The following is a 19,094-nucleotide window of genomic DNA, read 5'->3' on the forward strand; positions in this document are numbered from 1 at the left end:
CACCTGACCAGAGGACCAATCAGGAAACCGGATTTTTAAAAGCAAGGGAGGAAACCTCTAGAGGGGTTTGGCTTTAGTCTCAGTGTCTTTTTGCTTTCTTCGGCTATGAGAGAACAACTTTTCTTTCTATCTCCAAGCTTCTTTCTACCCTGCTGTTACCAAGTTGTAAGTACAAAAGGAAAAGAAATAGGTTTATATTGTAGTTGTATTTACATGTGTGTACTTTGCTGGACTGGTGTTAAAATTGGCTATTTTTTGAATCAGACTGTTTATTCCTAATTCCTTATAAGCAATAGCCCTGTATTGATTCTTGAATGCAGAGTTGATATTCTATGTAATTTCTCTCTTTTTATATAAAGTTTTCTTTTAAAACCTGGTTGAGGTTTTTTGGTTTCTCTGGTTAAAGTTACGGTCCGAAGGGAGGGAGAAAATCTCTTTGTCTTAGCTTGACCAGGTTTGAATGCATAGCCTCAGGGGAGGTAATTTGCCCTCGATGGTTTTGCAGTCAAGGAGTTTAATACGCATCGCTCAGGCTAACCCAGGGAGGGGGGAAGCTGGGGATGAGATAGGGAGACCCAGGGGTTCTGGGTCTGGGGGTCCCCCAGGGATAGGGTTGGGCGACCGGGGGCGATCAGGAGCCCTGAATCCTAATTGGTGGCAGCGAGATCAGATCCAAGCTGGTAATTTAAGCTTGGAGGTTTCATGTTAGCTTCTCAGTTTATGAATGCTAAGGTTCAAATCTGAGTAGGAGGCTATTACACCTGTGTCACTTAGCGGGTGGTTTATTCATACCTCTGAGAGACATACAATATACTCTGGTATAGAGAACCCCTATAACTTATCTCCCAAAGGGGAGCACGGAAATCTAAAACTTATCCACACACAAGGTCTGTGTATCCTTTGTCTTATCAGATTCCAGGACCCTGTCTATACTATCTGTGAACACTAGATGGCAACCTATGTGTGGCTATATTGCTGCATCGTGTTGTACGTGTCTGTTTCTTTTGGTCTGATCTTTCCTAACTTTTGCTGTTTCCTTTCTATGCTTCTTCCACTGATAGTTTTGATTTACTGTTAAACATGCCTTTATTTAAAGCTTAAATCAAATATGTATTGTTTCATTTGTCTCCCTGGTAAGATCATTAAACTGGTAGGTTATTCAAACAGCTAACTTAATTGGGGTATTTATCATGTTATTGTCTTGCATATGTGTCTCATATGCAATAGATATAACATGTCTTCCTGATGTTAGACTCTTAATTAAATAAATAGCTATTTATTTAGCTTAACAAGCATCTCCATTTAATTGAACATTTTGGGTTGAGGAGAAGGGGGAAGTTTAGAAGTCTGGTTGCTTGGGCAGATCACTGCTTTTCCAGTTGATGTTAGGAGCACTGTTTTGAGGTGAAGGCATTTTGGTCTTTGCCACTTCCTAGTGTTTTGTCTAATGTTTTTACCATGTGAAATGGAGACAGAAAAACTCTTAAAGAGCCTTAAGTAGTTGGCCTCAGTTCTCTCTCTGTACACATGCAAATATGAAGGAACTTCCTTACAGTTAGTAGATTAACTGTGACCCAGAGAAATTAAGCCAGCTTTGAATTTTCTTATTTTGAATTAAACTATATATTTTGCTGTCTTGTGTTACCAACAGTATTGTATGTGTTTTGTATTAAGTTGCATATTATGAGTTTGTGTCTCACTACTGAACTTCAGGGGAGACTTGGTGACTTAAAGGATTCGTGACAGCGCACAAAGAATTTTACTTCAGGGTTCTTTAGTTAGAGCCAAACCAGTTCAGTAACAAGCAGCAGTCGGAGCTAGGTGCATGCACGCCTTTATACAAAGAACCACAGTTACTATATGGATGGGTAAATAATCTTTCTCAATATCATTTTAGTCTTTAAAATCTGTATATAAAGGGAAGAGGTTAAGTCATGTGACATCAAGGTAAATGCCACCAGGTGCTTCTAAGATTTGATGTGAAAACTGCCTCAAACTTAAATGATTGAGATAAGTGAGAATTTCTTGATTTGTATCTTTTTGGCATATTAGTGTGATCTGTGTGTAAAGAAAGTTTTTAGCTTGATTTAGAACTCCATATATACGCATCAAGAGGAATGTCACCCCTCAGAATTCTGTTGCTGATCTTAGTTTAGTGTGTAGCTACCACAGCAAATAAGATGAATAACAAGATAGAAAATGAAAAGGGATTTCTATTTTAATGACAGATTTTTTATTTTTCTTTTTTTTTTTTTTTGCATCCTAAGGGAAATGATTGCCTGTCTGATCTTCTTACATTACTATTCAACACAACATTTTCTAGTTGAATATGGTAAAACCAAAATTTGCATATTAGTATTTTACTAAATTGTGTTATGAAAACGATGTACCAGGCTGCAAGTTTGTTGCAAAACAATTATGTCCATTTGTATGGAACACAAACTTTTAACACGTTGTGGAAAACTGAACAAGAAATTCTATTTGCAAATAATCTCACTCTTAGTTTCTGTATTTTTCTTCCTTTGTGCTTCTTGGTGAAGCAAAATACTAGTAAAAAGATGTTTGTTGCTTCAGAGCTCATCAACTAATAATTCCTCACTTGAGCTCATTTTCTGTTTGATTTATATGAGTCTTTCCACTGCTTCAATTGTGATATTTATATGGAGGATTAGGATTGTCAGGTGGAGAATAAACTGCATGAGCAGATGATCTCCAGAGTAATAAAAATCTTATTGTTGGCTATCTCTCCTTTTTTATGTGAAAAAAGGTAGAAACATAAGACTAAACTATTTTTAAGTAAAGTGTGGGTTTTTTCAGATTTTTCCACAAAGAGTCAAGAGGTCTTTAACCTGTTTTGCGTTATATAAGCATATGCCCAGAGATATTAAGGTTTAGTAACTGCATGTGCAGCATTCGACAAGCATCCAGATTATGTTTAAAAGTGGCTTTTGTTACAGTAAAATGTCAGTTGTGTTCTATGTTCCAGGAGGTAACACAGTCATATATATTTTGAGATGTAGACAAAAGTGGGTAGTATTCTCATCGTAGTATAACATGCTCTCTATTTTTACCTTTAGGCAAAGGAAAAACAGAATGCCAAGAAAGCTCAGGAGGCCAAGTGAAGATAATTTTGGAGGAAAAATATATACAATAATGTGCTTCTGACCTTGTTTTCATGAAACAAGCCTACAAGACTTTTCCATAAACTTTAAAGTTGTCCAGCGCACGTTTGACAATTGTAACAGTTTGTCTTGTATCGTATGTACGGGTCTATAAATCTCCTCCCCTTGCATCATGTGCATGTAGAACCTACTAAGTAATGTTTAGTCTCTTGATCAAATTCCATTATTTAACGGTTGTATCTGATCAATTCCTCATAGCTTATTGGGAAGTAGAACCGCCATTGTTATAGATCTGAAAATGTGCAAATGTACCCATGTTTTAATCTCTTCCTAATGAAAATATTTACACCTCATCCCATGTTAAGGGACTTGGATTTCTAATGATGCGGAGAATGTCAACATTTTAAAATAACAGTTGGGCCTTCTCTGTTCATCACCATTAACAGGTATTATAGTCTGACTCTCTTCACCAACTTCCCCTGTGTCTTTGTTTTTATGAACTTTGACTAATTTTTTACAGAGTTGAAAAGTATGAATTTAGCTGTAAACCACTTGCAAAGACCAATGTGTAATCTCAAAAGATCTGCATTGCTTTAGTAGAAAAGATAATAAATATTCCCAGTTTTATTTTGGCAAACTTTCTTCAGGTGGTATTTTGTAGCCCTGTCATTTGGTACCGTGACTGTTTTGGATAGGATAGTACTTGAAATCATGGCTTCTTGACCATATACATCAAACTTGCAGCAAGGAAGTTCACCATTTGAGTTCAGCAGATATTATTTCTGGAGATGTTTTGTTCTACAGTTTTAGTTGTAAACCTTTCAACATACACTTTGGTAAGGTTGTGGAGGGGTTCCTTGACCAACAGAAGAGAGAGATTTGGGAGGGGTGGGAGGTGACTTAACCATATAAGAGGACTAAATGCATGGGAAAACTTAAAATTCCAGAGTTTAAAAACAAAATTTCAATGATGACCTCAGTCCAGAGCATGGGAAAACTAGCATTGCAATTACTCTTACTGATTTCACTAGCTCTGCTAATGATAAATCTGCTTTAAATCTCAAAGCGAGAGAGGAAAGTGTTTGTATTATAATATATGGTGATACACTGTTAAAGTGGTTTGGTATTGTGGAACATATTTACAGGTCTTCTGCTCTGTTGCCTACCTATACAGGATGGTTCCTGATAGTATAATCTGAACTGATTTGCTCAGTCTGGTTTTGAATAAGACAGTGATTCTGCCACTAACCTAGGGAGAATTTCTCTCTTCCTCTTCCCCCACCCCACATTTCTTTTCCTCTGTTTCATGACCTTGTCTTTTCTTTATGAATAGTTTGTGCTTATTCTGAAACTTTCCTCATTTTTTGGAGGAAAGCTGTGTGTTCAAAGCACATTGATTACAATGAATAAAATATTGTACTATCTTTAAAAAGCCAGTATATAATGAAAATAATAAATATGATTCAAAGGGGTAATACATGCTAATTTTATGTTCAGTCCACTTTTGGTCCCCACCCAGAAGTCCTACTTAAGAAATACAATATAATCAATTCCAAGAAAAGAGACACATGACTTAGAAAAGGAAGGCAGGATGTTTAAAACTCGTAAAAGAATATTAGTTTTACATAACCTGCCTGCAGGCAAAGCTCCTTGGGCTGCAAGTTCCTCTGATTTCATATGGTCTGTTCTTTATTCGGGGAGATCTTTAAGGAAATACAGGAAATTGTGCCTAAACTGCTGCTGGTCTCTGTGCCTCACAACTCCCTGTACGTGCAGTGTCAACAATACACAAAGTCCGTGAGTTCCATGATATTTTTCCATCTTGGTGGTTCCTTTATTTCCATCCCTTTTTTTTTGGATCCAAAGGCATTCTTATTACCAGGGCCAGAAGTAACACTGTGTACTCACTGTAGATGTTGATGTGGTATTTCTGCTACTTTAACCCATAGTGGTGTGGGAGAAGGGAAATCTCTGTATGGATTTTGCGAATTGCTTCGCTCCATCTGATGGAGGGAAGATTCTGCTGCTGCCTGCTTCCCTCATGCATGATGCTGAAGATTTATACTAGGGGTCAGCAATCTTTCAGAAGTGGTGGGCCGAGTCTTCGTTTATTCACTTTAATTGAAGGTTTCATGTGCCAGTAATACATTTTAAACCTTTTTAGAAGGTCTCTTTCTATAAGTCTATAATGTATAACTATACGATTGTTATATATAAAGTAAATAAAGTTTCAGAATGTTTAAGAAGCTTCATTTAAAACTAAATTAAAATGCAGAGCCCCACGGACTGGTGGCCAGGACCCGGGCAGTGAGAGTGCCATTGAAAATCAGTTTGCATGCCACCTTCAGCACCCATACCATAGGTTGCCTACCCCTGATTTTATACCACTCCATTCCACTTAAAAGTGAAAGCTCTGTTGGAGAATAATAGCATCTTTTCTCTCCTGGAGGAAACCTAACTGAAATGAGGGAGGAGGAGAGCTGGTGCCTCAGACTGGGACATGGGAGCCAATTTAATGATGGTCAATATACAGATGATCAAGTAAGCAACCAATGAGAACAACAGATGTTGAGAGTCCTCCGGGCTTCACTGACTCATTTGCATCCATTGCTTGGGATGGGAAGAAGATTCTCTTCTTAGTGACAAGCCTCACCGGGATCAGGTTGTTTGGAGCTCTATTTCTGCAAGGGAAAAGGTCTAACTATTTATTTCCATTTTTTTTTTTAATGGCAGCCTACGACTCATCCTGTACCTGACCATCCATACAAAACTTCATGATATTTCACTTTTATAGCTATATTTTTGGCACTACACAAGATCTCAGCTGGGAGAGTCTAGTAAATGTTTTTTTTGCCCCCCCTCTTTTCTTTTTTTGGATTGAAGGGAAGGAGGTTTGGGAAGACTTTATTGAGGATTGGGTGGGAGAGGGATTGACTAGGGAGTGGAAAAAGTTACTCTTGAAACTGGAAAAACATTAGTGGGTGTTGTGAACCAGCATCCTTCCGTCCAAATCACTTTTATTTTTCCTGTCCTACCAAAAGTGTATCCCAATGCAACTCTATCTTGTGGATCTGCAGGGTCCCTTTTATGTAGTGCTATATACACCTTTTCTCCTGAACAAAAGCCTACTCTGACCTTTTCAAAACTTATTAGGGCCAATCAATAAAGTTCTTTTCCTCAGTGTGAACCTTAGTTTTAATTGCAGTACAAATAAGCTGCCTGCTTCAAGCCAAAGGATAAACCACTGGCCATGGAAGTGAATCGCTTTTTTCCAGAGAGCAAGAGCATAACAGCCATACTCCATCAGACCAATGATTCATCTAACCATGTATACTGTCTCTGATAGTGTCCAGAACCAGAGCTTCTTGGACAGATCCACCCCAGTCTTTCCCTTCTAATCAGAGGGTTAGGGTCACCTCGAGCATGGAGTTGCATCCCAGATCATCTTGGCTAATAGCAAATAACAAACCTAGCCTCTATAAACTTGTCTAGTTCTCTTCTGTACCTAGTATGTCCTTTGCAACATCCCCTGGCAATGAATGAATTCAACAGGTTAATTGTGCATTGTGTGTTTAAAAAACACAAAAACCCTTTTGTTTGTATTAAACCTGCTGCCTATTAATTTCATCTGATGACCTGTGGTTTTTGTACTGTGGGAAAAAATTGAAACATTGATCAGCTTATAATATAGCTTTTAAAGAAATATGGCAAATTAGATTTTGCTGCCTTTAATTTAAAGGTGTGTGTTTTCCTTCATTCTGTATCCAGGGAGGTGATGGTATTTCCATTCTGGTTATGGAACAAGCGGTTTCATCCAGGAGCTGTGGTTTCTGCTGGCATAAACAAATGCAAATGTGTAGGCTTCCACAAGCTGATGTATATTATCTATACTTAATATAAGCCTCATATGTTTAGTTTCTGTGAAGAATTCTGCCTGCTCTTGGTTTTTCCTGTCTCCATCAAAGAGCAGGCGCATTTTCAAAAATTCTGCTACTTATTGAGAGGTGGTGGCTGTAAGCTCTCCTTGATCACACTGCACTGAGCTCTTGCTACCTGTGTCAAATCTAATAATAACAAAGAATGCTTCCTTGTCTCTGTTAATGTCAAGGTTTCCTGACATTTGGCTCAGGTTTGGGTCATTCTTAATCCTGTTTCTCTCTCATTGTAATGTTCAAGTGAGTTATGGCAGTTAATGTGTTAGTGACAGTCACCATACTTTAAAAGAGAAGTTTTTTTGTATACAACATCAAATTAGTCTGAGTAATTTAGACATAATTTAAAATGTTATTTACAGAAATACACAAACTTAACTAAATGTGAAAATACCCTAAAACTTTATGTACAGTGAGAATAGATAGTTGCATGCTGCATCCCCAGAAACCTTACAGTATTTCACAGGAGGCTTGAGGTCAGCATGAAGGCTGTCCCAGAACAAATCTTCTAATGCCATCTTATAAAATGACGATATCTTTTCTTCCCCAAGTGTTTAAGTACTTCCTTACGGCTAAGAATTGCATTGACCTCTATAATGAATTGAATGTAAATGAGTGTTTTTAAAAATAGAAGAGTATTCAGTGAAAACAAAACTTACTAAATTGAGACTTTGAACAGACAAGGATCCTGATGTAACCTGGCCATTTCCTTCAGAGGTAGAAGTTTTTATTGCTGTAGATTACTTTAAAATTCACAGTATGTATGTACGTATGTACAAAGGGACTGTGGGAGAGGGATGGGATTCCATTCATTGAGCAATATCATTGTAATCAAAATGTGTTTGTGCTTCCTTTGTGACTAAGTGATTGGCTGATAGACGCATCTAGTATAAAAAAACAGGCTACTGCATTTTTAAAGATGGGATAAGGGGATGCAACTATCAGTCCTAAAGCATATTGTTGCCTTAGGGCAACATCCCAATTCTTATCCAATGGAGAATAGTGATATTCTTTCCCAGTTCTTTAATCCAGAGAAAGATATTGGTCACATGGGAGCCAGATGACTTCTGGACTTGCTCCAAGAAAATGGAAAAGAAAATATAATTTAATAAAAATAAATAATTTAACAGAATGGAAACAAAGTGTTAGATGAAAGTCCTGATTCAGACAGTGAGGGCATTAGCAGGGCAAGCAATTGTGTTAGAAAAATAGACGGAGATTTTAGAAAAGAAAAATTAGAAAACGTATAAAGCTAGTATTAAGTGTGTTTAGAATAGAAGTTTATACAAATCTACATGTACTAAAAAAAACCTGACCTCCCATTAGCAGTTGCTGAGTTCATACAACAACATCTTAAATCTCCGTATAAACAAACCCTCACTGACTATGCAGATACGAGATCTGCACATAGCTAAACATATTTTTCTAAGGTTTCAGAGTGGTAGCCGTGTTAGTCTGTATTGGCAAAAATATCGAGGAGTCCTTGTGGCACCTAAAAGACTAACAAATTTATTTGGGCATAAGCTTTCGTGGGCTAAAACCCACTACATCAGATGCATGGAGTGAAAAATACAGTAAGCAGTACATATATTACAGCACATGAAAAGATGGGAGTTGCATTACCAAGTGTGTGGGGGGTCAGTGCTAACAAGGCCAATGCAATCAAGATGGATGTCGCCCATTTCTAGCAGTTGACAAGAAGGGGTGAATATCAAGAGAGGGAAAATTACTTTTTGTAGTTACCAAGAAACTGCAGATCTGGAATTAATTTGTAAACTGGCCACCATCAAATTAGGCCTGAATAAAGACTGGGAGTGAATGGGTCACTACAAAAAGTAATTTTCCCTCTGCTGAAGAAGTGGGTTTTAGCCCATGAAAGCTTATGCCCAAATAAATTTGTTAGTCTCTATGGTGCCACGAGGACTTCCCGATATTTTTCTAAGGTTCATTGGATACTCTTCAATAACTGAATATAACTAATAGAGGACTCTAACTCCTTTAACGTCCATATCTGTTGTAGTATGAATAAACCAATTGCTGCATCAGCTACTTAAATGTATTAACCAATTTTATATATTTTAATTATTCAGTATATGTTGTGAAAATAGGATGTATGGTATATAGTGTGTATATGGCTACTTAGAGGCTGTTTCACAGGATACAATCAAAGACAAGGTCATTTCAGGGACTGAATGCTGAAAACCATTTAAAACTATTAATCATAGGTGTTTTTCCATTACTAACATCTATTAGGTAATCTAATCTATTTCCCTGTCTGTATAGAATTCTTCTCTACAGCGTGTTCTCTGGTACTTTGTCAAATCTAGTTTTAAATTACTTGATTGGTGGGGATTTCATATGTCGCTCTTGTCATAAACAGATAGTAGAAGTTAATAGAACAGAAGTACTTTATATGTCTTTTGACTGTAAAGGGTTATCAAGTTCAGTAAGCCTGGCTGTCACCTGACCAGAGGACCAATCAAGTGACAGGATACTTTCAAATCTTGAGGGAGAGAAGTTTTTGTGTGTGCTGTTAGATTTTGGTTGTTGTTCTCTCTGGGTTCTCAGAGGGACCAGACGTCCAACGCAGGTGTCTCTCCAATCTCCCTGATACAGGCTCTTAAAATTCAGAATAGTAAGTACTAGGTAGATAAGGCGAGTTAGGCTTATGTTGTTTCTTTATTTGCAAATGTGAATTTGGCTGGGAGGAGTTCAAATTTGTATTTGGCTGGAAGGATTTAATTTGTACTTGTATACTTAGACTGGGAGGGATTCCAGTGTCTGTACTGAAAGACCCTGTACCTATTCCATTTAAAATTTACAAAGATAATTTTACTGTTTTCTCTCTTTAATTAAAAGTTTCTTGTTAAGAACCTGATTGTTTTTTATTCTGGGGTGAGACCCCAGGGACGAGGTCTGGATTCACCAGGGAATTGGTGGGAGAAAGGAGGAAGGGGAGAGAGAGGCTAATTTCTCTCTATGTTAGGATACTGTCTCTCTCAGGGAGAGTCTGGGAGGGGGAGAGAGAAGGAGGGGGAAGGTGCATTTCCTCTCTGTTTAAAGTCAAGGAGTTTGAATCACAGTGATCTCCCAGAAGTAAACCCACGGGAGGGGAAGCATGGGAAAGGCAACGGTGGGGGAAAGGGTTTACTTTCCTTGTGGTAAAATCCAGAGGGTCTGGGTCTTGGGGTTCCCTGGGCAAGATCTTGGGGGGACCAGAGTGTACAGGCACTGGAATTCCTGGCTGGTGGCAGTGCTACAGGTTCTAAGCTGGTAATCAAGCTTAGAGGAATTCATGCTGGTACTCCATCTTTTGGACACTAAGGTTCAGAGTGGGGAATTATACCATGACAGCTCTATTTGTCAGAAAAGTTTTCCTTATATTTAGGTCCCATTTTAAGTTGAAATTCATGAGCTCTCCTCCTTTAAAATCATTCTTAAAAAAATCTATGATTTACAGGAATCTTGCCTGCCTGCTTTCCTTCCCTCCCACATTTCCTCACTCTCCCTTTTCTAAAAGTTTGTTTCACATCTTGTTTGGTTATTTGTCTTTTGGGGTGGGTGGGGAACACCTTTAGGCCCTAATCCTGCAAACGTATATGCATATGTGAACCCTTAATTCTCCTGCAGAGTTCTACTGAAATCCATGAGATTATGCATGGGAGTAAAGAGCAGTGCATGTGGATCTATTAGCAAGATCAGGCTCTTAGACTGAAAGCTCTTTTACACATTTTTCTGTTAGTTAAAAACTTTAAGTACTACCCTGTTAATAATAATATTCTTTTGTTTAATTTCTCCCCATTTGTCAAAGCTGATTCCCAACTCTGGCACTTTGAGTGCAGAAGGTGGGAGCCCGCAAGGATTCTAAAAATTAATACTGGTCACTCCAGGCTGGTATTAAACGCCCAAGGTTACCACTTCTCTCTACAAAACCAACAAGGAGTCCAGTGGCATGTTAAAGACTAACAGATTTATTTGGGTATAAGTTTAGTGAGTAAAAAACCTCATTTCTCTGACCTGGGAGGGGTTGATGCTGCCATCACCAAGTGCAAAAAACCCCTTTTGACCCAGGAAGGTACACTTGGGAATTCCTCCCTGTGGGGTACCCTCAAGCCCTTTCTCTCTCTCTCTCTTTCTCACACACACACCCTCCTACCCTGGTGAAGAGCAGAGAAAAAACAAAGGAAATCAGCTGTTGCCACCAGCTAATTAAACAACATATGCACAAACCTCTTAGGACAGAAAAAACCCAATCCTGTTCTTAAAAAAGGTACATTTTTATTAAAAACGAAAAGAAAGAAAATACACCTGGAACTTAGGCTGTGGCTAGATTTTAAAAGAGCAAATATAATAATTAAGCTTCAAGAATGGTTTTCTTGAGGTCCAGCTTAAAGGTTACAAACAAAACAAAAGCACCTGGGGTTAGCACAGAGGTGCTACAGAAGCCTTACAGAAATGAAAGAGAGAAACCTGGTTTACAGCTTTTTATAGCATAGCTCCAGCCCTGTCTTTGGTCTGTCCCTTCTTTCTTGAGAACAACTACAGACAGACAAAAAGGGAGTTTTTTTCTCAATTTTAAAAGTTCTAGCCCTCCTATTGGCTCTTGTGGTTAGGAGCCCACTCCCTTCATTTTACCTGTGGGCTTTTTTTTAACCCTTTACAGCTAAAGCAAGTAGAGAACAGCTACTACCAGGGATTTTATAGTTAACTGGCTGGCTCGGTATCCATAAAAGGGAGCTACCCCACTACCCTTCATTTATCACACCATTACTCCTTGTTATGGAGATAATACAAATATATTTTAAAGGCATGATCTTTAGGCACTTTATTACAATATCATTAAATATAGAAAAGCAATATCACCATAGAGTGAATGGAGGGAAAAAACATAGGATGTATTTACCTCAAACCCTCAGGAGTCAATCTTCCATCCTTGATGTTTTGTAATGTTTTTTAAAAGCAGCAAAGAGTCCTGTGGCACCTTATAGACTAACAGACGTATTGGAGCATGAGCTTTCATGGGTGAATACCTGCTTCGTCAGCTGCATGTACATGTAATGTTTTTTGACACCTTTTTTTGTTTGGATATACACTAGAGGCACAGCTCTGCGCTTAAGAAATACTTGTCAGAGAGACTCAGGTGGTGAACAGACTTTACAAGTGATTTACTCAGCTTCTAAGAAGCTCTACCCTGCAATTGAAAATATAGCATTTCTTCCAAGATCTAATGGCCTCTAGGTTCACTTAAACAAAACTGGTAAAACTCTCTTTAGTAGTGCCATCTGGTGATTCCCAGTAATATTGCACCATTACAGTTTGTGAAACTTAGGTGTTTGTAATTTCTAGCTTTATGCAACAGAAAAACAATTTAATGTAAAGATAAACAACTAATTGTCAGGGAAACGTTACAGTAACAGATGCTTATGGAGAATGGACAATACTTTCCAATGCCTCCAACAACCTTTGTCATCTGGACACAAATGTTTTATGCGCTGGGATGGATCTTGAAGGGCTAAGCAACTTTAGACCCCATTGCGATCAATATTCATATATGATTCCAGAGTTTTCTGTTCTAGAAGAGTTAAAAATAAACATATGCATGTACTGCTTCAGACTACAGAACTTTGTACAGGAGTAGTTCCTGTGCAATCAATGAGACTGTGTAAATAGTTAGCCATCAACAGCATTGAGAACCTAGTTACTCATTGAGTACAGTGCAAATGCCTTTTGTTAGTTATTGGACCCTAGATTAAGAGCTATGATTATTATTGTTAAAATCGCCTTGTTTCCATGCAGCCTTAACAATGTCAATGTGAAAAAGAATCCCAGAAGTGGTGTCAAATTTACAGTGAGTTGAAATACATTGTGAACTGTGTAAATATCTGCTGCTGTCTCTATTTGAGTTCAGAGGCATTAAAAGTGCATTGTTGCACTAGATGCAACCTTTTACAGAAGCCATTCATACAGAGTCCAGAAGAAATTGGAATAATTCATGTTACTTAAAAGAAAATAGTTCTATTCAGGGTAAAAAATACCAATGCACAATACAATTTTTATAGTGGTGGAGCAAAGAAGGGTAATAATTAAAAACATGCTGAGGAGGTGGACTTAGGAGACTTGGGTTCATTTCCTGGCTCTTCCTGCGTGGTCTTGGGCAAGTATTAATCTCTTTGTGCCTCAGTTTTCCATCTGTAACATAGGAGTGATAAAACTTATTTATCTTCTCTGTTTAGGTTGTAAGCTCTTTGGGGGAAGGTATGTCTTTCACTATGTGTTTGTACAGTACTTAGCACAATGAGAGCCCTATCTTGGCTGGGGCTACTTGTAATGTGTCACATAATTGCCAAATATTAATAAAATCAGCTGTAAATAAAACAGTAAAGTTCTTATATTAGCATATACTAATTTAATATATACCTGTAAGGGCTTTTAAATTGCAGTTGCTGGTACGTAGTGTGATCTTTAATCCACTTCAGCAGGAATGGAGCAATGTAAGGAGCTCTGAATATGCTGTTTGGCATTTATTTTATCTTTTGATGTCAAGAAATAGTTTATTCAGAAAAGTAGTGATAACACTGTGAAAGGCGTTCATGAAGAATTACAATGACTGGCTTGTGTCCTTTCAATAGAGTCTGACACTGAAGTGGTGTTCTCTGTTATGTGCAATAACTGCAACTACTGCAAAAAAGCAATTCAACAATGGAGACTCTTTGTTCTGGATAATCTCACTTCCCTTTATTAACATCATCTAGTGGAGCTTATTCTAATGAAGGTTTTTTCCATGTGTACTGATGAAAATACAGTTATCTTGCCATGATAAGCAAGTGTTTCCCCCAAATTGTACAGTTTTGGGATCCTTTAATTACACTAGTTGAAGGCAATGTTAATGTTTTGATTGATTTTTTTAACATGCATTGCTTACTGCTTGGTTGACATCTCAGACAGTAACAGAGCACCTTCTGAAACTTTATCAGCACCAGATATTTACAGTTCAATAAATGAAAAATAAAGTCATCTTAAGCAAATATTTTTCTTAATTTGGCTAATGTTTAAATGAGTGGATATGAAACATCTGCAAATCATTGCCTGAATACAAAGAATTACCTGTGCTTTTAACTGCGGGGAATGCTTTCTGTTTGTGGGGAATAATGACACTATCTACATACACACATATTTGGCTTGTTTCTCACAATAGATACCCAGTGAGGACCAAAGGATATTGTTTCCCCAGCCAGTCAGATTCCCCTAAGCTCAATAAGGATTTTACTTTAATGGGTAATTTTTAACAAGCTACATGCATGAAAACAAGACCAAACCAGTTATAAAATAGAATATAAAATATGTCAAACATACACTATTGATTGCTATTATTGATGCCAAATGGTGAATGAAGATAGCAAGAAGTACAAAAATGTGTATGTTGTTAGGCTAGTGGTATTCAAAGTGCCCTTCTAGTCTACTAATGCACATGCTGGCTTGGCATGTTTCTGTTAGAATGTGTCTCACTAATTTTAAATTCCATTTTAATAAAATAAATCACTTTTATGGCTTATGGAAAATACCTTTCCACTAGAAAAAGCTATGTCCAATAGAAGTGCAAGTCCTGTGCCCTGAAGTCCTATAGATAGGCTTGGCAGAATTTGATTTTAGGGTGGTTGATATTAAAATTATAAAACATAAATGATTATCTTTAAGCATTTTTAAATATTTTCATCAATTTAAATTTTCAGTTGCACAAAATTATGAATTTTAAGCATTTTTTTCCAATGTTTATCTATTTAAATTTTCACAGTTTCAGGAAATTATGGAGGCCTCAGAAAACGAGGAGACAGGTCAGAATTATTTAATAACTGCAGACTTGGAGATTCAAAAACGTAAAGCTTTATAACAGTTAAAACATGAACTGTCAACAGCATGTCAACATTTTAGCCTTAAATCAAACTCAAGTTTTCAAGCAGAATTTTTTTTTACTTTACCTATTTGTACATTTAGATTATTATTGATGGAAATATTTGTTCATTGGTTTGTGTGTATATGGAAAAATTGGTGTTTACCAACATTTACCAATAAAAATATTATCCTTTCAAGCCTACCTATAGAGTAAGGAGCTTGTTATTGATATGCGTTGGTGAACAAGAAGAGGTGCAGTCCAGAGTTGCCTGAGAACTCCAGAGCCGGGCAGAGGCTTCATAGGGGAAGGAGCTCTTTACGGGCATCTGTTGGTGAGCGAGGGGAAGCGAGTGAATGGGTTAGATCTTATCTGCATTTCAGTTCTCCAACAGTTTTAGGCATTTTGGCTAAAATACAGTTAAGATTTTTATGTTGAGGACCAATAAAATGCTATAGACCATGGTGGGAAATGAAAGGACCAGAAGCTGCACCTGCTGTGCCTGAGGTGAAGGGTCACCCTGACCAAGACTGGAGTAAGGCACAGATGAGCCTGGATAGGAAGAGAGAAGAAAGATTTTCATCTTTTCTATGGAGTCTGCCTCTCTGGCAGTAAAGACTCTGTAAAGGGTCCTCTGTACTAGAGATTCCTCTCCAAAGATTAAGCATAGAGGTAGGTTCAAGACAGTTGTAGCACTGAGAGGACAGAAAGAACTGAGCTGAAGTGGTGTTGAGGTGGCAGATAGAGCTGAGTTGAGGCAGGTGATGGCTCTAATGTAGCTTGGGCTTAAGCCAGGTCTGAGGGACCCTGGTGCAGGCCCCTTTACCCAGTAATGAAAACTGGAGTTTGGTGAGAGAGCCTCTGGAACAGCACAAGCAGCACTTTCTTTGGAGGCTGGAAACTAACTTGACAGAATTCCTGGACTCTTCTGACTCTGGACAACAAACTGGGGAAACTGAGGAGAAGGGAAGTAGGTAGAATGCATTTAATCACTCAACTGCAAAAGGAGGACTGGATTGTTAAAATACTTTGGGCACGGGGAGAGAACCTACATTTTCATCATCATCGTCATCATCATCATATTCCCATTACGCCTCTGGCATTTAGGACAGTGATGAAGCTCCTCCACTCCTGTCTGTTTCTGGCAAGTCTTTCATCATTCCCCAGCTGTGCCCAGGTTTTTCAACTTGACTTCCACAGCTCTTCACCATGTTGTTTTTGGACAACTGCATTTTTTGTTTGCCTTCAGGTGTCCATCTTATTGCTATTCTGGTGATGGAATCAGTTTCCATCCAAAGCACATGGCCAATCCATCTTCAATGCCTCCTGGCAATGATGGTTCTTCATATCTTCTTGGCTGCACTATGTTAATAGATCTTGATCTGAGATTGTTTTGGGCGAAAAGATACAGAGGATTTTTCTGAGGCAGGTTGTATGGAATGAAGACAGTTTGGACATGTCATACTTTCTCATTCCCCAGCATTCTGCATTATAAAGTAGTGTTGAAAGTACGCAGCTCTGATAAATCTTGAGTTTGGTGTTGGTGTTGTATTTTGAGGATTTCCAGACTGTATTTAAGCTCCTGAAGGTGTTCCTAGCTTTATTGATTTTGTTCTGGATGTCCTGGCTTGTTCTACCATCCTGGACGATGGTGCTGCCCAAGTATGTGAATGTTTCTACATTGGTGAAAACATAATCCTCTATCTATACTGGTGTTGGTGAGGCAATATTAAAGGTCATGATATCTGTCTTATTACGGTTGATTTTCAGTCCAGTTTGCTGGCTGAATCCGTTGTTGAGTTGTTTTTTCTTGTCTATGGTGTTGGGTGTGTGATAGGAGAGTGAGATCATCTGCAAAGTCCGGGTCTTCAAAGGATGAGAAGAGTGTCCCTTTAATGCCTCTTGGCATGTCTTCTGTTGTATGCTGCATTACCCGGTCAATGACAATGCTGAAGAGGATTGCAGACATGACACCCCCCTGATGTACTGCTGTTTTGACTTCAAAACTGAGCTCGCTGATCAACACTGCATGTAAAGTTGAAATAAAAGCTTTTGATTATGTTGATTTTATGGAGGGGTGTCATAAATAGATAGCTAAGGGTTAATGTTTCTTTCACCTGTGAGGGTTAACAAAGGGAATCACACACCTGACCAGAGGACCAATCAGGAAACCGGATTTTTTAAAAGCTCAGGGATGGAATGTTTGGGTCTGTGTCTTTTGTCTGGCTCTCGGCTATGAGAGGAATCTTTCTATCTTCAAGCTTCTAATCTTCAGTTTCAAAGTTGTGAGTACAAAGGTAGAAAAAACAAATGGATGTTATTGTTTTTTTTTTGTATTTACATGTGTGTAGTTTGCTGGAATGTTTTAAATTGTATCTCTTTTTGAATAAGTCTGTTTATTCGTATTTTTCTTTTAAGTAATAGCCCTGTGTATTGTCACCTTAATGCAGAGATCATGTTTTTATGTCTTTTTCTTTCTTTTTACATAAAGCTTTCTTTTTAAAACCGGTTGGATTTCTTTCTTGTTTCCCTTGTTTTATCCCAGGGAATTGGGATAACTCACTAGGACTGGTGGAGGGGAGACGGTAGGGGGGAGAGGTAGAATCTCTCTTTGTTTTCCTTGAATCTGTGTGCCTCTCGGGAAGGGGATTAGATTCAAAGACTTTGGATCAGTAATCTCTCAGGGTAGCCCGGCGAGGGAAGCCTGGGAGGGGTAACAGGAGGGGGGGAATGGTTTGTTTCTCCTTGTTTTAAGAATCCAAGGGATTTGGGTTCTTGGGGTCCCCAGGGAAGGTTTTGGGAGGACCAGAGTGTACAAGGCACTGGAATTCCTGGTTGATGGCAGGCTATCAGATCTAAGTTGGTAATTAAGCTTAGAGGGTTCATGCTAGCTTCTCAGTTTATGAACGCTAAGGTTCAAATCTGAGTAGGGAAGCTATGACAAGGGGGATTCTATGTGCCCACAGAATGTGCCATAGGCTGTTCCTGTGAATGCTATCAAAAGCAAAAGAAAGTTTTACTGGGCGAGAGGGAAAAAGGGTACAACAGAATAAATTTGGGAAAGTCAGCAATTAATAGATTAACGATATCTATTATCCTACCTAATAGATATTGATAATTTATTAATTGCTGGCTTTCCCAAGTTTATTCTGTTGTACCCCTTTTCCCTCTCGCCCAGAAAAGGTCTTTGTGTTAAACTTCTGGACTCAGTGTTTGTACGTGGGGAAGTATTGTCTGTCAAGGGCATTCAGGGTGATAAATATAGTTCCCAGCTTTCTGGGTGAGGGCTTGAAGTGGTATTATTATTTAAGTTTTCAGAAGGAACCCCTAGAAAACAGAATCTGATCCTTTCTGCTGCCAACGACACCTGGCAGAAGGGTTACTGAAGGGTAAGAAAAATATGATTTTGTTTTCTAACTCCCCACCTTCCCCCAAACACTCTTTTTTAGTGACTCCCCCTGGATTATTTGAGCTACTTCTCTAATCCTCTAGAAGCCTAGAGCAAAAGTTTGGGATCCAACAGTAATCATAATCGTAAACTCACTTTCTATGGTAAAAACTAAATTTCCAATATTGAACAATTCTCATTTTAGTTTTTAACATTATAAAGTTATTAAAAGTGACTGGAGATCCCCAAATTTCTGCTGAAAAAAGCTTGTCCCTTCGAAAAGTTTAAACGTAATTTCTCCTTCAGCCTCTTTCTTTTCCTCCTTCTCCTATTAAATTTCATCTTCCCTATTAACTCCACCCACCCACTCATTTAATATAAGGTGTGCAAGGATTTGTTCTCAAAAACAATAAGCTATCAGATATACACTACTAGAAATTGATACATGGGTGACATCATCAAAAAGTCCTAACCAGACAATCCAAATGTGTCATTACACATTTTTTAGTCATAGCAAGGCTCTAGTACTGGAGAGAAAGAGGGGTCCTGTATAGTTCACATAGTTCACCTCTGTCCGAAGTTGTAGTGAGGAAAGAGGTGTTGTTATGGGCCAGTTCTTAGCAAGGAACACTTCAACATCCTCTTAAATGGCATGTGAATTAAATAAAATATATATATTGTGATGGGGCAAGGCCAGATGGCTACAGTAAAGTACTGAGAAACAGGTATGTTAGCCTATTGGCATCCCAGGGGTGGGCGGGCGA

At 38.3% G+C, this 19,094-nt stretch overlaps 1 protein-coding gene across 3 annotated transcripts in view; it reads left to right on the forward strand.

Annotated features, from left to right (window-relative positions):
* Positions 1 to 3,759, forward strand: part of UCHL5 (ubiquitin C-terminal hydrolase L5) — a 30,819-nt gene extending 27,060 nt beyond the window's left edge. For all 3 annotated transcript variants that reach the window (XM_032791050.2, XM_075067857.1, XM_032791051.2), the window contains exon 11: positions 3,078 to 3,759. In XM_032791050.2, the coding sequence (XP_032646941.1) occupies positions 3,078 to 3,122 (45 nt within the window). In that variant the 3' untranslated portion in view covers positions 3,123 to 3,759. The remainder of the gene's footprint in view (positions 1 to 3,077) is intronic.
* Positions 3,760 to 19,094: the final 15,335 nt, after the last annotated feature.

Source organism: Chelonoidis abingdonii, chromosome 7 (assembly GCF_003597395.2).
Source record: "Chelonoidis abingdonii isolate Lonesome George chromosome 7, CheloAbing_2.0, whole genome shotgun sequence".
Taxonomy (NCBI): Eukaryota; Metazoa; Chordata; order Testudines; family Testudinidae; genus Chelonoidis; species Chelonoidis abingdonii.